Source organism: Poecilia latipinna, unplaced genomic scaffold, assembly GCF_001443285.1.
Source record: "Poecilia latipinna isolate Pla-1442-1.1 unplaced genomic scaffold, P_latipinna-1.0 Scaffold1569, whole genome shotgun sequence".
Classification (NCBI taxonomy): Eukaryota; Metazoa; Chordata; class Actinopteri; order Cyprinodontiformes; family Poeciliidae; genus Poecilia; species Poecilia latipinna.
The window spans coordinates 103513-120892 of NW_015114185.1; the positions used below are offsets into that span (position 1 = coordinate 103513).

General features: G+C 44.3%; 2 protein-coding genes across 4 annotated transcripts in view; one reads left to right on the forward strand and one right to left on the reverse strand.

Annotated features, from left to right (window-relative positions):
* Nucleotides 1-7267: 7267 nt before the first annotated feature.
* helq (helicase, POLQ like) lies at nt 7268-16152 on the reverse strand. Of its 2 annotated transcripts, none has more exons than XM_015058742.1 (18): nt 15657-16152; nt 14860-15472; nt 14389-14567; nt 13931-14131; nt 13769-13841; nt 13432-13529; nt 12736-12834; nt 12379-12524; nt 12057-12296; nt 10576-10717; nt 10281-10385; nt 9679-9883; nt 9402-9559; nt 9220-9318; nt 8036-8209; nt 7847-7960; nt 7623-7757; nt 7268-7457 (listed from the first exon to the last, which is right to left on the reverse strand). In XM_015058742.1, exons 1-18 carry the CDS (start codon nt 15843-15845, stop codon nt 7365-7367), a joined length of 3063 nt encoding a protein of 1020 aa, XP_014914228.1. In that variant the 5' UTR covers nt 15846-16152; the 3' UTR covers nt 7268-7364. The 2 variants fall into 2 exon arrangements, 1 of the variants encoding a protein (XP_014914228.1); XR_001428236.1 differs by having other exon boundaries at nt 7380-7457; nt 7544-7757.
* A 92-nt stretch (nt 16153-16244) lies between these two features.
* mrps18c (mitochondrial ribosomal protein S18C) overlaps nt 16245-17380 on the forward strand; it is a 5080-nt gene continuing 3944 nt past the window's right edge. Inside the window, exons 1-4 of one of the 2 annotated variants that reach the window (XM_015058747.1) lie at nt 16245-16340; nt 16749-16868; nt 16978-17024; nt 17098-17181. In XM_015058747.1, the coding sequence (XP_014914233.1) occupies nt 16808-16868; nt 16978-17024; nt 17098-17181 (192 nt within the window). In that variant the 5' untranslated portion in view covers nt 16245-16340; nt 16749-16807. Of the gene's footprint in view, nt 16341-16711; nt 16869-16977; nt 17025-17097; nt 17182-17380 lie in introns of those variants that run through there. The other variant, XM_015058746.1, reaches the window with a different exon arrangement.

A 17380-nucleotide genomic window follows, 5' to 3' on the forward strand; every position in this document is an offset into this window, starting at 1 on the left:
GGGCCAACAGGTTGGTACTGTTTGTTTGCGAAGGAGGCAAAGAAAGGAGGAGAGGAGGAGTTTAGATGGGAAAAAATGTCCTTTCGAGTTTAAAGCAGCAGTTACACATTTTTCTGACCTTATGACCTACGTGACTGTGAAGTAGTTTGAAGTAACACCAACCAGGACGCAGGTCACTACAGTAAATGCAGGCTTGTTTCTTTAAGTTTCCTAAAACGAATACTGCAAAAAAAAATAAAATAAAAAATAAATAAAATAAAATACGTATATTTTGATTCAGAAAAATAATTTTCTGTGAGAACAGCAGATTTTGAACAGGAACAAGAATAGACAACTTTGCACTCATGGAATTTGTAAAGACAATAACAATTACAGATAATGCAGAATATGTTTTAGGTAGATCTGATCTGAGGGAAGTTGTTGATTTTAAAATATGATAAAAGAAAAACAAGCATATAGTAGGAGAGGAGTAGCATTATACTTGCACTATATTGGTGAAGTAGATTTCAATAAAAACTTAGGTATTCAAAGAGGCTAAATATGGGGTTTCCCAAGGTTCAGTGCTGGGACCAGTGATGTTTCTTTTGCATGTTATTGACATTTGTAAAATTTCCATAATTTATGTTTGCGAATACCGTTGAAGTATTTTGTCTTGGAAATGACTCAGTTCATCTATTGCAGACAGTGGGAGAAGAATTACATTTTAAAAACCGGTTAATGTTAAGATTATATGATCTAAGATTAACAACATTTATATTGTTTGGTAATTTACAACTAAACTTTTGTATGTCTGAATGAATATGTAGGAAATGTAAAAAATGGTAAATGTAGTGCTATGTTTGTATGGCCAAATGAGACCATTCATGAGGTGCAGGGGAGCGTATGTTCATAATTCCTGAAAGGCAGAAAGTGAAAAGAAAAAAATATTTTCAAATCACAACTTTCTTTACATCATCAGCTCCCTGGAGCTCCCTCACTCAGTCAGCATAGACGTTTTACTGAAGATCTGTAGAAAAATGTTTACAAGAATGTGGAACTAGGAATTTTCAATAAGATTTCCAAACTCCAAGACTTAGGTTGGTAGTAGGGACGCTAGGCTCTATGTCTTCAAAGGAAAGATTTTTTAAAAGTTTCAGCACTTCTTAGTTTTTACTGACATTTTTCCACAGCTGTCTTTTTTTTATCAAAAAGAGACGTATCAGCCCATCCTGCTGCCCATATCTGAGAGCTGCCTCACTGAGGAGGTGCAGCATGCAGCAAGATGCACAAATATGTCCTGCTGCAGGACAAAGAGCACATAAACATAGCCATTACTGGTCCCACTCACAATTCAATTGGGGCCCCATGCAGAGAGCAGCCTGGCGGCAATTAGGATGCATTACCTCGTAACTCACCCTCTGTGTTTCTTTGTTAGCTCTCTTCTCTTCCTGAACATTCTCCTGTTTGCTCTTTGTGCAGCTTGGCCTCTCACAGATTACATTTCGAAATGAGGTCACAGTTTGCTGCCAGTTATAGTTTACATATTATTATTAAAATGAGAAGATCTTAAAAATCTGGGGGTTTTTAGGATTCAGTATGATTTTAATAATTATTTTTCCCTTTTTCTGCTGAAATTAGAAATGGAAACCACTATATAAAAAAAAGTAAAATACAAAAAATTGGTGTTTCCTGAAAAATAACAAGCATATGGTTAAAACTGGTCTAAAGTACTACCAGGACATCTTCATTATAAAAAGCATAATTGGCAGCTGAAAACAATAGGATGTTCTGGGTAGATTTAACCTTAATTTATGCTCCAATATTTTGCTTAAAAATATTGGTATAAAGTCAGAGGAGGACGTATGGGACCCAAGGAGCTGATTGGCTAACTAAGTGGTGTTCAAAGTCACTTCTTATTGGTTGGTGTCCTGAATGGTTTAGATGTTGTCCACCTTTGACCTAGACATTTCATTATGACTGTTAGCATATCTATAAAACTAGATTTTCCAACAATGAAACATGGCACTTCCTTTAATCTCTAAATAAATAGAAATGTTACATTTAATAGAATTCTGACTAGAATTCCTCTAGGGCAGTGTTCCCTGAAGATCAGGATTTAGAAAGACTGTTTTAAATAGATGTAATCTTTTGTAACTCTTTACTTTTGGTAGTTCCTTATTTGAAGTATGTAAAGGTGGGTAAATGATGTACTTGTAGAATGCTTGATCTAATTCAGATGACTCTGAAGCACTTCACACTACATTCAGTCATTCATTCACACACTGATGGCGGTGAGCTACACTGTAGCCACAGCTGCCCTGGGACACACTGACAGAGGCAACACAGCACCACCAGACCCTCTGACCACCACCAGCAGACAAGGTAAAAACACAACAATGAGTCAGACAGGGAGCGTTTGAACCAGCAACCCACCGGTTACAGGCTGAACTCCTACCTGCTGAGTCACTGTTATCCAGGGTAGGAAGACAGGATGGGCACAAATGGCAATGATATTGGTGTGGGGGGGTGGAGGGCCACCTGGTGTACATGAGCTCACATTTGATGGTGATGACAGGCCAATATTCAGGGGAGCAAAGCTCTGATCAAAAGTCCTCCAAACCTTTTAGTGGGTGTTTTGAACCAGAACATGATGGAGCTGAAAACATCTGGAGTTGTCATGGATACCAGTCATGTTGTTCTGCTTGTTATTTTATACATTTGTTTGGTCCTTCTGGTTTCTATTCAGGAATTTTATCTCCATCTGAACACACACAGCCCAAACAGAGTTTCCTCCCTTTTGTCTGAAATGAAGAGGTCACTCTGTCGCCTCTTGTCTGAGGTTGTAACGGAGCAGACATGCAGCGGCCACCCCATGCCTCTTCCCCGTCTCTCCCAGGGTAAAGGATCTTCACAGACTGGAGCTCTGCCAAACACTGAAGCCTTTTTATAATCCTCTCCTGCCGATACACACAGCTGCTGGTGTGTGTGCAGCATCGGAGCACAATGGTTGTTTCAGTGTGCACAAAGTTTTTTTTTCCTCCAGCCTGTCAGACAGGGCTGCAGAGACCCGTGAGGAATGAGATGGAATTCTGGCGTTACACAAGCCGAACCCTCTAAATCAACCGTGAACGTTCGCAGGTCTCAGGTCCATAACCCCCTTTTCCTGCTCCTAATGGTGGAAGTGAAACTGGAGACCCGGGGTGTAGTCATGAATCCAGATGTGCTAATTCTCCCTCTCTTAGCATTTCATACTTGTTGGCTGAGTGGAAAACAAAGAACACTTCTGAGTTTGGGGTAAAGAGGTGGTGTAGCAGAAACTCTGAATGAAGCTACTGTCTGTGGAAACAATTAGATTGGAAGTGAAGTCAGAGGAAGTTACTACTGATAAAACTGCTTTTTATTTGTGAAGGAACTGTGTTTTTATTCAACACAGGCAGGACTGGGAGGGATTTCTGACATCCAGCCATGGAGGAACAGAAAACAAATCACAAAAGCCTATTGTAAAGACAAAGCATTCTGGGATGGGGAGTTCTTACAGCCTGTTAGAATCAGCTGAACTTCTCCATACTTGTCTTTGAGTATCTGAAAAAATGCTATAAAAGTTGGCTGTATTATTATTGTAAGACTTTTCCAGTGGCTTGTCTTTTTTCCACGGCCCTGGTAAGAGTTCATGCCTGAGTTGGTCCTTGCAGTCTCCATCTGCTACCTTCAGTCATTTGTTTGGATGTTTGACCAGCTTTGGTCAATACTTAATGCAATTCTCCATTTTACCATCAGTGCATATTTTGGTTTTGCACAGGTCAAAAGAGGAAAACTCTTCTTCACAACAGTAACTAGATATGTTCCTTATTACTTTTCATTTTGCTGTAAACACAACCTCAGCTCCACATTATTAAATCAAGCCAGAATGCTCAAGCTGAATGTGAAAAAATGTTATGTTCACCTCAAGATTCCATAGCTTCTGAAAACCAGCATGAGAAGTGAGAGCTTGCAGCCAACAGTCTGTTGGAGTGTTGTAAAGGAATTCTGACCCAGTTCATTGAGGTTCTCTTGTGCACATCTCACTCCAGAGTCAGATTTGAGGTAATCTGTCCAATGGCTAAAACTGAACCCAAACTGGGTGCATCTGCAGGGCAATGATCCAAAACACAGCAGCAGCTCTGCAGCAGAACGACTGTAAAACAGGATGGGATGTGAGAAACTGGTATAAGAAGGAATCTCCTCTCCAAGAGGCATCAAGTATATCTTTCCAAACCCCCATCGTTGCATCTAAGCAGTGGAATGATGCAGTGGGCTTCCTTTAACTGGTCCTGCATTTTGGATTCCTATTTGCTGAGTAGAGATAATTGATGTGATAAAACCTGGTCAGATAGTTTCATGTGTCACTGTTCATCCAAGGCCACATTCATTTCTCTAAACCTTCTGAAGTTGTTCCTGGTTCCTGGTGGGGGTTTAAGCAGCAGCTTTTTTTTTTTTTTTTTTACATCTGTGAAGAAAACTGTGGCTGGATGTGAATAAAATGGCCCAGCAGTGAGATCATAGACAGCTGTAGTGAAAGTTTGCTGCTGGAGGAAGACAGCTGGTGGACGGGCTGAGAACTCGGACCGGCCTCTGACCGTCCCCCACGCCCCGGCCGGTCATGGGCTCCAACTCTGGGATTGCTTTTTCTCTTCCAGATCTAAGGATCACTACAGAATATGTGCAGTTGAAAGCTGCACAGTGGACTGTTTCCCACCGTGGTGATGCTGATGCCAGAGCCAGGGAAAACAGATTTTCGTTACCAATGGCAACAAGTTTCATTTTGACGTTATGTTGTCAGGCAACAAGTTTGGCTTTTCTAGTCAACCGTCAGCTGCAGCTGTAGTTAAAGGAAATAACTCTAAAAGCTGTTTCACACTTTCATTAAAGACATGCTGATGCTCATCCAGTGAATCATCAAATGCGCCTGCTTTGCCTGGCTGAGTCAGCTGTTCACTCCTGTTTTGTGCTTTCCTTAACTCGCATTGAATTTCATGCAATGTCCTCAATTTTTGTCAATCCCTTTATACCAACGGGAAGAAAATCCCAAACGGCCAGATTAAAAGGCAGAGCAACAGAAGTTTGTCCTAATGAAGACTGCAGCTTGCTGATGCTTTAGCATCATGTTCAGAAACTCAAAAAGAAACAAATTAGCAAATCCTGCTGCAATGGACAAGAAAACAAATATATACAATTATCAAATGATGGAATCAATGTCCAGGTTTGAAATTGCAGTAGAAAGTAGCTCTGGCATTAAGAGTTGCCACGGTTCAACTGGTTGGTATTTGGGTATTTAATCGGTACCATGTGCAGAGGAGAAGGTGCTTCTTTATAAAGTACTGAAGTTAAAAGGAACAAAGAGGAAACATAACACTTATCTAAAGTCTTGAGGGATTTAACAAAAATTTGTTTATAAAGATCTTCAGTATAGAAGTAAACTAAATTAATTGTGCCCCTCATCTTGGACCTTTTAGTCCACTTCTCATTGCATTATTGTAATTGCAATCCTCCACCCTGCCCCCTCTCCCCCTTTTAATTCATAAATTAAAGCTTTAACGTTGACACCCTTTTTATCCAAGGCAGCTCTATCTACAGAACCAGTCACAAGGTAAGGTAATTTTATGTATATAGCACATTTTCAGCAACAAGGCAATTCACAAGGACGGCTAAAGCTGTCCCTCCTGACCACTGCAGGCTGCTGCGTTCTGCTAGATAAATGACAAAATGCAAAATAAAAAGGTCCAAATGTTCATTTACCTCTAAGTTTCAGCCTCGATAATGATTTGAGATAAGAACAAATAGAGACTAACAGACTGAGGATTCTTTGTGTGTTGTGATGAATGGTCCTCTTAACTCCTGAGCGGTGAATCTCTGTAGCTCCTCCAGATTTAGCATCGCTGGCTTCTCTGATCAACATTGTCCTTTATCCAGCATACGGTGGTGGGTTTCCAGCTGTCACACCCTGTTCCCACCACTAGGTGGAGTGAGCAGAGCTCTGGAAGACCCTCAGTTAGAACCTGAGCTGCTGGGTTCACTGTCTCCATGATGCCGTTTGCTCTAGCAAACCTATGAGGCCATCAGAGACCAGCTGCATTTATACTGAGTTTATACACACTGAACGCAATTGTGATTAAACAAGAAATAAATCCTTCCGCTTCACAATTATTCTCTAATTTGTGTTGGTCTGACATAAAATACATTAATATTGTTGCAATGTGATAAAATGTGTTGTGATCACTTCTAGAAAGGCACAGAATGCACAAGCTCATCTCGCTATATCCATCCATCCATCCATCCATCCATCCATCCATCCATCCATTTTCTTCCACTACATCCGGGGTCGGGTCACGGGGGTAGCAGCTTCAGAAGGGAGGTCCAGACTTCCCTCTCCCCCTCCACTTGTTCCAGCTCCTCCAGGGGAACCCCAAGGAGTTCCCAGACCAGCTGAGAAACATAATCCCTCCAGCGTGTCCTGGGTCTTCGGGGCCTCCTCCTAGTGGGACGTGCCTGGAACACCTCACCAGGGAGGCGTCCAGGAGGCATCCTGACCAGATGCCCGAGCCTCAACTGGCTTCTCTCGACGTGGAGGAGCAGCAGCTCTACTCTGAGTCCCTCCTGGATGACTGAACTTCTCACCATATCTCTAAGGGAGAGACTAGACACTCTAGAGGGAAACATTTCAGCCGCTTGTATCAGTGGCCTCATTCGTTCAGTAATGACCCAAAGCTCATGACCATAGATGAAGGTGGGAACGTAGATCATCTGGTAAATTGAGAGCTTCGCTTTTTGACTCCGCTCTGCCTTCACAACAGACCGGTACAGCGCCCGCTTCACTGCATACACTGCACCAATCCACCTGTCGATCTCCAGCTCTATTTTTTCCCTCATTCGTGAACAAGATCCCGAGATACTTAAACTCCTACAATAGGGGCAGGACACCCCCCCCCCCCCCCCCACCCGGGGAAGGCACTCTACCCATTTCCGGCTCAAGACCATGGCCTCTGATTTGGAGGCACTGATCCTCATCCCGGCCGCTTCACACTCGGCTGCAAACCGCTCCAGTGAGAGCTGCAGATCACGACCTGATGAAGCCAACAGGACCACATCATTCGCAAAAAGCATCTCGCTATATGTTAATTTTTTTTGCATATTTAGCTTTTATGAGAGCAGCCTGAGCTGAAATTCATCTGAATGATCCTGAAACACTCCCTGAGTGGAGCTCCCTCCACTCAGGGAGCTCTTGCAGCAGATTATAAAGCACAGAGCAGAGTTTGTATGACCTAATATTTTAATAAGAAAATCTAAGATTAAAAAAACCCCTATGAAAAACAGGCCAAGAGTTGAATGTAGCATTGAGACGTTGTGTTTCAGAGTAGCTGCTGTGGCGGCAGGTCTGCAGGCAGGGTCAGCAGCTCGTCCACTTCCTCCTGCAGAGCTGCAGCCTTCTCATTCAGGAGCATCTGGAAGACAGAAACGCATCATCTGACAGACACAGCCAGGTTACCATCACAGCTTCACACACCACCCTGTTGCTGTCCTAGCCTACAGAGCTGAGGCTGACGTTGAAGCAGAGGGACTCTGCTCCAGATTGAGCAGCCTCAGCCTGGCTCCACAGGGACCCTCACCTTGGCTGAGGCCACCATCAGGTTGGCCTGCTTCTGGTACAGGTGCTCCAGTGTTCTGCAGAGGACGGCAGGGTCGGCGTTGGCCAGGTGGCTCAGCGTCCTGTACCCAGCGTTGTACAGCTGCTTTGCTCTGAACTGCACAGAAGGAGAACGTCAGCAAAGCGCCTCTAGGTAAAGCCATGGCAGAACGGCGCGGGCCTCCAAAGACAGCAGCTGGTCCTGACCTCCAAAACTCCTGCCACCTCCATCAGAGGGATGAGCTCGGCCTTCACGCAGTAACTGAGGCGGTGGGTCAGCTCCAGCAGCAGAGCTTTAAATGGCCACAACTCCTCCAGCTCCTGAACGCATCACCAAGACAAATGTTAGACAAATGATGTGCTAGCATGCTAGCTGTGGCAGTGAGGCGGTGGTACCTCGGTGAAGTGCAGCACGCAGCAGCAGAAGGCTGAGGCGGAGCTGAGCAGAGTCTGAATGAAGCCTCTGGTGAGCTGGAAGCGGTCGGCCACGGCCCACACGTCTGTGTCCCTCAGCAGGGAGAAGAGGACAAGAGCCAGGTACATCCGCTTCACTGCCACCAGATCCACGCTCTGCAACGCAGACAGGCAGCCAACACAGCTACACACCATTCCTCTGTGCAAAGCGCTCATTTTGGATAAAGATTCACAGTTAGGCTCAGGTCTTTACTTTGACTTGGACACTGTAACGTGATCCAAACTTTACCTCTCTCATATTTTGGAAAAAAGTTTGTTACTTCCACTGTTCCTAGTTGATTACAGAGGTCCTGTATTCTTTTCCACAATGACTCATAAAAATAAAAAAATTATATCAAATATCAATGGACTCCAGACACTGCCCTGAGGTGCCCCATTTTCTACAGTATACACCAGAATATCCTGCTCCTTTTCCTAATGACTACTCCTAACATTCTGTCTGGAAAGCAGATGATTAAACTCAAATAATCCAACAATTACAACCTCATTAATTATCTGTACTTTTCTAAGTCAGACTACAGACTTCAGATCGAGTCCATGGTGTTTCCATCACTGAGAAGTTAAAGCAGTGTGTCTGTAACCACACATTTCAGATCGACCTCTTCCTTTACTTTAAATGGGTCAAATTATTGCTTGTTTTTATTCTGTTAGTAACTTTGACAATATCCCTATTTCTATTATACAACCTATGATCCATAATAAGTGAACCATTGATTATTTACCCCAGAATTTCATCACCAACCTTCTTCCAGGAGTAGTTTGATGAGAATTCTGAATTCAAGCAAATCTACTGGATCTTCTGAAATATCCTCATCATTTCAGGATCATTTCCTAACACTCTTTCCCTGGAAGCTTATCTGAACTATGATATTATGTGAGCATCATTTAAACAAATCGGACAGCTGTTGTCTTCCCATTAACTAACACTATCATGTGATATTTTTAGATCCCTCCAATGCTGCTGCTCATCCCCAGGCCTCCCTCTCTCCCTACTCACAGGCTTTGCTTAAACCACCTGCTCCTGCTCTGACATCATGGACCCCCAGGGGCCTCACATCATTCACCATCCTCAGTTCAGTGCGTGGTAACATGTTGACCCCCGTTACCTTCTTGACCGTCTGTCCTGCAGCCTTCCGGGCCACTAAGCTCTCTGGGACTCCGACAGCAGCAAACATCTTCTGCTCTGAAGCAGACAGCAGGGTGAACTGCAGACAGGAAGCAGCAGCCGCTCAGCAGGAAGCACTGAGACCGGCTGCTGAGCGACGTCTGATGGAGGCTGGCTGGCTACCTGTCTGAAGTAAACCATCCAGTCAGGGTTGCACTGAGGGACCAGATCATAGGGGGTCACCAGGTAGACCAGGTGCAGGTGGCTGCTCAGCTGCAGCCCCTCCAGACCTTTCAACAGGTCTTTGTACAGAACAGAGCAGTAGGACAGATCCACTGAGCCTGCAGGACAACGACACACATCAGATGATGGTCCACCTGGCTGGTGTGTGTATCTAAGCGCCCCTCAGAGTGTGCTGATGCAGGCAGAACGGTTTTCTGATGACCAGGTCTGGGTTTACCTTTGTACGCTGCCCTGCCCAGTCTGGTGACCTGCAGCGATGGGGAATCTGTTGCTGTGATGGTGATGAGCTCCTTCTCCCGCAGCGTGGCTACACAGCGCTGGACGGTGTCCCACAGGCTGCGCTCCACACACAGCTGCTGCTGCTGCACAAACAGCAGCGTCCCATGCAGGAACTGCTCCACCTGCTGCAGCGACGAGGAGATCTGCAGCAACACCACACAGTTCACAAACACACCATGAACCTCAGCCTCAACCTCTTCCTCTTTTCTAAGGAACGCAGAAATCCAAACTGGAAAACAGATCAAAATATAGAATAAGAAGCAAGAAAGTCTTAAATGGAGATAAAGTCATCAGAACTTCATTGCCAACATCTCTGGGTGAATGTCTGGTTAGAGATGGAACTTTATGTTCTGGATCTGTTGCTCACATGCAGACACCCATCTTCCTGACATTAAGACTACAGCTGACGAGAAACACAAACAGACCTTAGAAGAAAAATGAAAAGACAGAACTGCACCAAGGTGATTTTATTGTGTGTGTTAAGATGCAGACAAAAAAAAGAGAAAAGAAAAGACAGGAAAGAAAAGGAGAGACATTTACATTTAATCCAATCAGTGACAGGATCAGACTGAGGATGCCTTTCCCATCGTCCTGCATCAGGTTGCTATAGCAGCTCTCCATGGGGGCACACACCAGCTCTTTGGCCTGAAAATAAAACCACTATTTGTTGGGTTTTACAGCTCTGCAACCATAAAGAATTTACTGAAGCAACAATATTAAGCATATGAAGGTTCCAGTGCAAGTTGATAGACTTGAAGAGCAGGCGACGCTTCAGCTCTTCCATATTTCCTTACAGAAGTTTGAACATGTCTAATAAAAAGCAGTCAGACGTTACCATGCTCCTGTCCTTCTCCTGCAGGATGAGGATGCTCTCCCCGATGGTGTCGATCCCAGCCCGGCCTGCTCTGCCCACCATCTGTTTGTACTGACTCCTCTTTAGGAACTCCGTGGCCACATAAGGGGAGCGCAGGATCACCCTGCAGGAAGACAGCCACAGAAATATTCCTGTTATTGTTTCGTTTAGTTTTGAGTCGCCACTGAAACTACAGTTCACTGAGCCATCCTTCTGCCAGAAAGCAAACATTTCATTCTGAAATACTTTATTCATCCCAAAGGGAAATTAAGTATTGTAGTTCATATAATCTAAATAAACTCAAGGAATTGCTGTGGATGGTGATGCTGTGGGCAGGAAGGATGCCTGGTAGCAGTCAGTCTCACAACAAATCTGCAGTAGTCTCCGACTGAAGACTGTTGCTGTATGATAGTCTCCTGACTGTTATGACATAGTAATAGCTCAAATTCTGGACAGCAGGGAAAAAATGCCACAGTAACATTTGTTGCTGCCTCCATCAGTTGTTAGGAAGATCTGCTAATCCATTTCCTTTGCTTCTTCAGCTCCTCTAGAACTGAATAAGCAAACCTGGCAGAGTCTCTGCCCGGTTAGAAAGCCGGGCAGAGACTCAGGATATGATCCTGCCCATTATGATGGATGGAAGAGACTCTTGTGCGATTTGGGGTCAGTTCAGGTGTTATTTTTAGATGCATATCAGTGACTCCCATTTGTAAAACCAATAGACTACGGTTTATTGTCATGGTTACAGATTGCAGCTACTGACCAAAATTTAAAAACTAAGAACATAGATCCTTCCTGCTGCATTCAAAACCAGAGGAAATAATTATGACTGTACCGATTGAAGCTTTGTGGCTGATTGACGATTGCTGATATTTAAGAAGTCTGACCTGCCGAAACAATTTTTTTGTCTGATTTGTTGCTAAGCATAGCAAAAACATTGCTGAGGTAGCACCAGTTTGGTGACTGCAAACATGTAGACATGACCTGACGACCTAACATCAGGGCATGTCAGTCAAAACTCTCACTGTAGAGCAGAAGAGGACAGTGTCTAGTTTGTAGATCTTTGTTGAGGTAGATAAGCTCGTTGGATGAGATCGCCTTCACATGAAAACATCAGTTGATCACAATCTACCAACATTAAGGAAATCTGGGCTGATTTACTGCTGAAATCCAGGAATAATTGTCCAAACCAGCAACGCCTCAGCCAAAGGGATGATGAACAGGGCAGAACTAAGGTAGCAGAGCTGCTCCAACCTGCTGCCACTATAACGGCACTATTCTTGGGAAAGACACTGTGAGCCTCTGGACATGAACAGAAAAAGCTGCTTTGGTAACTGTGCTTGTCTGAACATGGAATAAAAACAGAAGAGGTGCAAAGAGCAGAAAGATGAAGCGAGTCAGTTAGAGTGCAGCAGCCCAGGAGGCTGTAGAGGGTTTAAGTAGAGAAGCGAAGCTGATCTGACCTGCGGGCTGGCAGGTTGATTCCTGCTGCCAGGGTAGAGGTGCAGGCCAGGAGGCAGAGCACGCCCCTGGAGTAGGCCTCCTCCACCAGCTTCCTCTCCTCGGCGGTGAGGCCACTGTGGTGATAGGCCACGCCGTAGGGCACGGTCCTCCTCAGCACCGGGCACATGGAGCCGTTCCCACTGGCCTTCAGCTCCTGGAGCAGGACGGCCTTCTCAGCCTCACGGTGCTGCAGAAAGTCTCTGAGGGGAGAAGCAGGAAGTCTGAGCAGCAGCGAGTGGATGCATGGCTGCATGGCACAAACAGGTGGAGCAGTTCACTCACTCCTTTAGATACTTGCAGATCATTCCTGCAACATTCTCACAGTTTTTCTTCGTAGGACAGAAGACCAAACATGAATGCAGAGGGATAACTTCTGTTACCAGGGCAATGATGTGGTCTGGGTCAATCTTCTGCATGGAGCTGGAGTACTGCAGAATGAGAGAGAATCTGGTTTCACCTCGTTACTGACGACCTCACAGCTCTTCTCGTCCTGCTACCTTTGATCTAAAAACTGAGAATCCTTCATGGATGGTTTGTTCTACATCATAGATGATGCTGCTGACTGCCAGTCAGTCACATGGCAGAAATAACTCCTCCATGACAACCCATTCCACACAATCTGATCAATGCCAAACTCACTTTATAGTTGAGCATTCTGGAGAATCTGAAGCAGTTTTCCTCCTTCGGGTCAACTTCATATATGGTGTCATTCAGTTTGACATATTCTTTCAGCTGAACCTGGAAACAGACAGCAGAGTGGAGCTAATGCAGAGACTGCTCGACAGAACCAAACTGACTGTTTCTGTCCATGGAGCCAGCGACAGGATGTTTGTTTATTTTAAGATGATTGTTTTTACACCATTAACAGTGAGAGCAAAGACAGGCCAAGACAGGTTTATAGTTGACACTGAGCTAGGTTTTTGGGGTTGGCCTGACCCTGCTGATTGACACTACGACTTACCTGAACCTCCATTTTTTCTAACTTGGATCAGATCGCACATGCTCTATTTGGAACCATTTGGAAGATGTTCCTGCAGAGCAGCTTCACCTGTATATGATCCCTCCATGAAGGCTCTCTTTTCTGTAAGCACTGCACCAACCTATACATCAAGTATAAAAGCCTCACCGCTCGCTAGGCTTCCACACCCTCAACGCGAAACTCTAAAAGCTCGATTAGAAAGGCTGAGTCAGGCTTCTAGAGGTTCATGTTATCTGGGTTTGTTGGCAATTGCTGTTAGTCAGACAGACCAACAGCAAGTTGACTTTGGTCAAACGCACTCATACAATCCTGAGATCTGACGGAGACATTGTTCAGACTCTACACTGTTCACTTACTGGCCTGAAGTCATTTGTGTAATTTTCTGCCCCCAGAAACATCTGCAAGTCCTTGATGTTCCCCAGGGTGGCGCTCATTCCAATAATCTGGGTTGCTTCTGAAAAACAGAGAAGTACTTTAGATTCAATTATTGATTACAATCAGAATCAACTTCATTCATCAAGTTTGTGGGGACAAAAAGAATTTGAATTTAGTCTCCATCAACTGCATTATAATTATGGGGCAGTTATAAAAAAAAAAAAAAAAGCAAACAACAATATAAACAAAGAAAAACACTTGTTGAGTGAGGACTAGGATTAATTAACTTGATCATGTCTGACAGAAGAAGCCACTCACTGCTCATGTACCGAACCTTGGCCAGAGTCATTTCGATCACAGCCCCTCTGCTGCCATCACCCAGCATGTGAAGCTGCAAAAAAACAGGAAAAACCCTGCAGTCAACTTTCTCCGATTCCTTCTTTTCGCCTCAGCTGCCTCTCAACTGAGAAGAGTTTGCACCTCATCAACCACCAGCAGCCCCAGGTGGTTCAGCCTGCTGCTTTCTATCAGCGAGTTGACCAGGCTGTGGGCCTTCTCTATGGTAGCGATGTACAGGGATCTCTTGTTTCTTCTCTTCACCGGTGGAAACTTGCCTTTGCTGCCAGCGTACTCCTCCACCATGAAGTCCAGCTCCAGGCCAAAGGTAGCCAGCCCACGCACCTGGCAAAGCCCGATGGAGATATAAACACAGATTGGGGGAAAAAGAGCAAAAGTCTAAGATGAATCTGACTCCTGTCAAGAGCTTTAATTCTTTAAGCATTTGTCAGATCTTATTACATTATGAGCTCACTGAAGGTTAAAAAACTAAGAAATCAACTTAAAAGTCACCAGCTCATGTGTTTACTTTTTTTACCCGTGTATACTGGAACTGTGGCAGGTGCCATTTTCACCAGAAATGAGCAGGTGTGTTCAAGTACCTTCTCCTGCACCAGTGATATGTACGGTAAGATGAACAAACAGTCCTTCCTCCTGCACAGCAGCTCTCTGAGGATGAGGATCTCTGCCACCAGGGTCTTCCCTCCGCTGGTAGGAAGAGAGTAAATCAGGTTCCTCCTCTGCTGAACACACTCCAGGTTCAGACACGCCTCCTGCCAGTCTGACACACAAAAGCAGATCAGCTGATAGATGCTATGTTATTTTGTAAAGTTTGTAGCTAATCGGAGGCATTAAATATAGAGCTCAGTAGCACCCTGAAATCCCTCTTGCAGCTTTTAATACATAAGTTTCTGCTGCAGACTGCTGGAAATGTGAACCTCTACAAGAGTATTCTGAAAAATCAAAGATCTTCATCTGCCTGGCAAAAATGAACCAGAGGGACTGAAAAGTGTCAGTATTTCAGTGATGTATGAGTATGCTACAGTGACTCTCTTGATTAACACTATTCTCACCGTATAACTTCTGGATTCCTCTCAGCTTGTGCATCAGCTCTTTGACCTTGCTAGGGAGTCCAAAGAATGGCCCGAAGTCTGGAGTCTCAGCTGATACGTTTTCCATAGCCTGCATGGCGACACTGATCTCCTCAGAAATAACCGCCTCCTTCAGCAACGCTGTCCGAGACACACCGACAGGAGTCGCTGCGTTCCCCAGCATGGTCTTCTTCAGGACGTCTGCCACACTCCTCCTTGCCTTGCTGTGTTTCCTGCTTCCATCCTCACAGTTTGTTTCTCCTGCAGCCTCAGTGTGAGAAGGCGTAGAGGTTTTATTTTGAACCTGCATCTTGCTTTTCTTTGCCTGATCTTGGATTTGTTCCTGAAACTGCAGCTGACTGGGTGGCAGGTCCTCAAACACCTTGTCCTCCAGCTCATGGAACACCGAGTCAGTGAGTGGGCCCTTGGGGGACTGGGACATGGGGTCTGCAGAAGGCTGCAGAGTCCTGAAACTCTGCAGGTTCTCTGATCGCAGTCTTTCATGTTGTTCTGCTTCCACCAACTTTGCAAGGATGGAGGTATCCTCCAGGATGCTGTCATATTCACCAAACAGATCTTCACTGTCGCTGCAGTACTGCCACCAAAAGACAAGAAGAGAGGTAAAAATGGCCTTAGAAATGTACAACTTTTAACAAGCAAGTCACCAATGTTATTGATCTGTTGTGCAAACAGAACAAATCTTTGACTTATTTTTGTCGAGTTTCCATGCTATAACTGGTAGAGTAAATACACGTCCATCCCACAGAACCCCGCGGTACCTCCACAGCTCTATGTTCTGCCATGGTGGTGCTGCTCCTCCTGGAAAGGAGGCATGGCGTTGACCCGGCTTCTCTTCCTCCTCCTCTCCCCTGCTTTCGGACAGGGATCAGGTGAGTCTTAAAAACATTTTGGGATCTCTTCCTCGCGCACACTCGCTTAATTTTGACGTGGAGCCTCCCGCAGCTCATCCCTGACTGGGCCCGGTGTCACTAACGCATCTGAGGCACTCTGGAGCATACACGACAATAACTGTCTGCTTCCGGCCTGTCGGAAAAATAGTTGACATGAACTGAGAACGCTACAACATGCGGTGTAGACAGCTACAGTTAGCTGTAATCACTTCTCACTTTGTTCCCACAACAAACTAAACGGCAATAACATTTTAAAAAACTACCCTTCTAAAAAGTTAAAGGACAGTAACTGGAACTGTGCAGCTATAGCCTGAAAGTATAAATAAAATGCAACAACCGCTCAGCACATTCAAACTGATAACTGCTGACGTCAGAGCGAAACAGACGAAAATCTGTCGTCACTTCCGTTTTCATATGTCCGCTAAAAATAACATGTTTCTCTTACAATGATTATTGGAGGAACGGACGGTGTTTTGCCAAACTAATCGTGCTGTTGTTGATGTGTTGATGGACAACCCAGTGACGTAAACATAGCTAATTAAAGATTAAAAGGTAAATCAAACTTATTTGGGTTGTAACTGGTTAGATTTTGGTGATTAAAAATATTTCGTTTTCAATATATTTCCCACTTACTATAGATATTAATTTAAAATGTTTTACAGACACAATTTCTCTCTGCAAATATATTTTTTTTAACACAGGGTGTTTTTTGTTTGAACCTTTGTAACTGTGGGGAAGTTTTCTATTTTGTCTTTTTGGATGAGCAAACACGGATCGTTATAAATTAATTATATATAATATATATAATCTATCAATCATCGTCATCGATTGATGGAAATTATTGATAAAAATATATATTAAAAAAGACATACATCCATTATATTTAATGTTAACATAAAAAAGGTTTTTACCTTTATAAATTTTAATTAAAACTGGAAATGTGGTCGCTCGGAACCACAGTGACATTGCCAGCGTTTACCGTCGTCCCGGAGCTTCTTCCTGTCCTGTGTCAGGTCAAAATGTTGTGCGTGAGAGGGCTCCAGAGGCTAAAGGCTATTTTCTATCTCCCTAGGAACACATGTGAGTATCTGTCAGTCTAAACTGGTTTCCGCGGTGTAAGCTATAAAGCCTCAGTTTGTTGAAACGGAACATTTGTCAGTGTGAACGGGCTGCTGTTTTCTCTGTGCAGCACACAGGAGCCTCACATCCGCTGAAGTCCTGCCGAAAGATGACGCTGTAAGACAGACACTGGTAGATTGTTATGTGGCTGCAATACGAGTCTGTAATAACGGGATGTCTTTCTGTGTAGCTTCTAAAAGTGGAGAATCTGTCCAGAGAGTCCAAAAAAGGCTGCATGCTCTGCAACGTCACTGTGGACTTTAAAAACATCCAGGTGGGTCAGTGAACGCCTCATGGTTCCAGCTGCAAACAGGAACACACAGCTGGCGTCCTTCATCTAAACCTACATCTCTAAAAATTCTAGCCCTGCCAGAAAATGTGGAATCATAACTTTAGAGGATAATTGGTCTTTAGTAACAGTTCAATTTATATATCCTGCAGTGTGATAAATGATAGAATAATCCAGTGTTTAG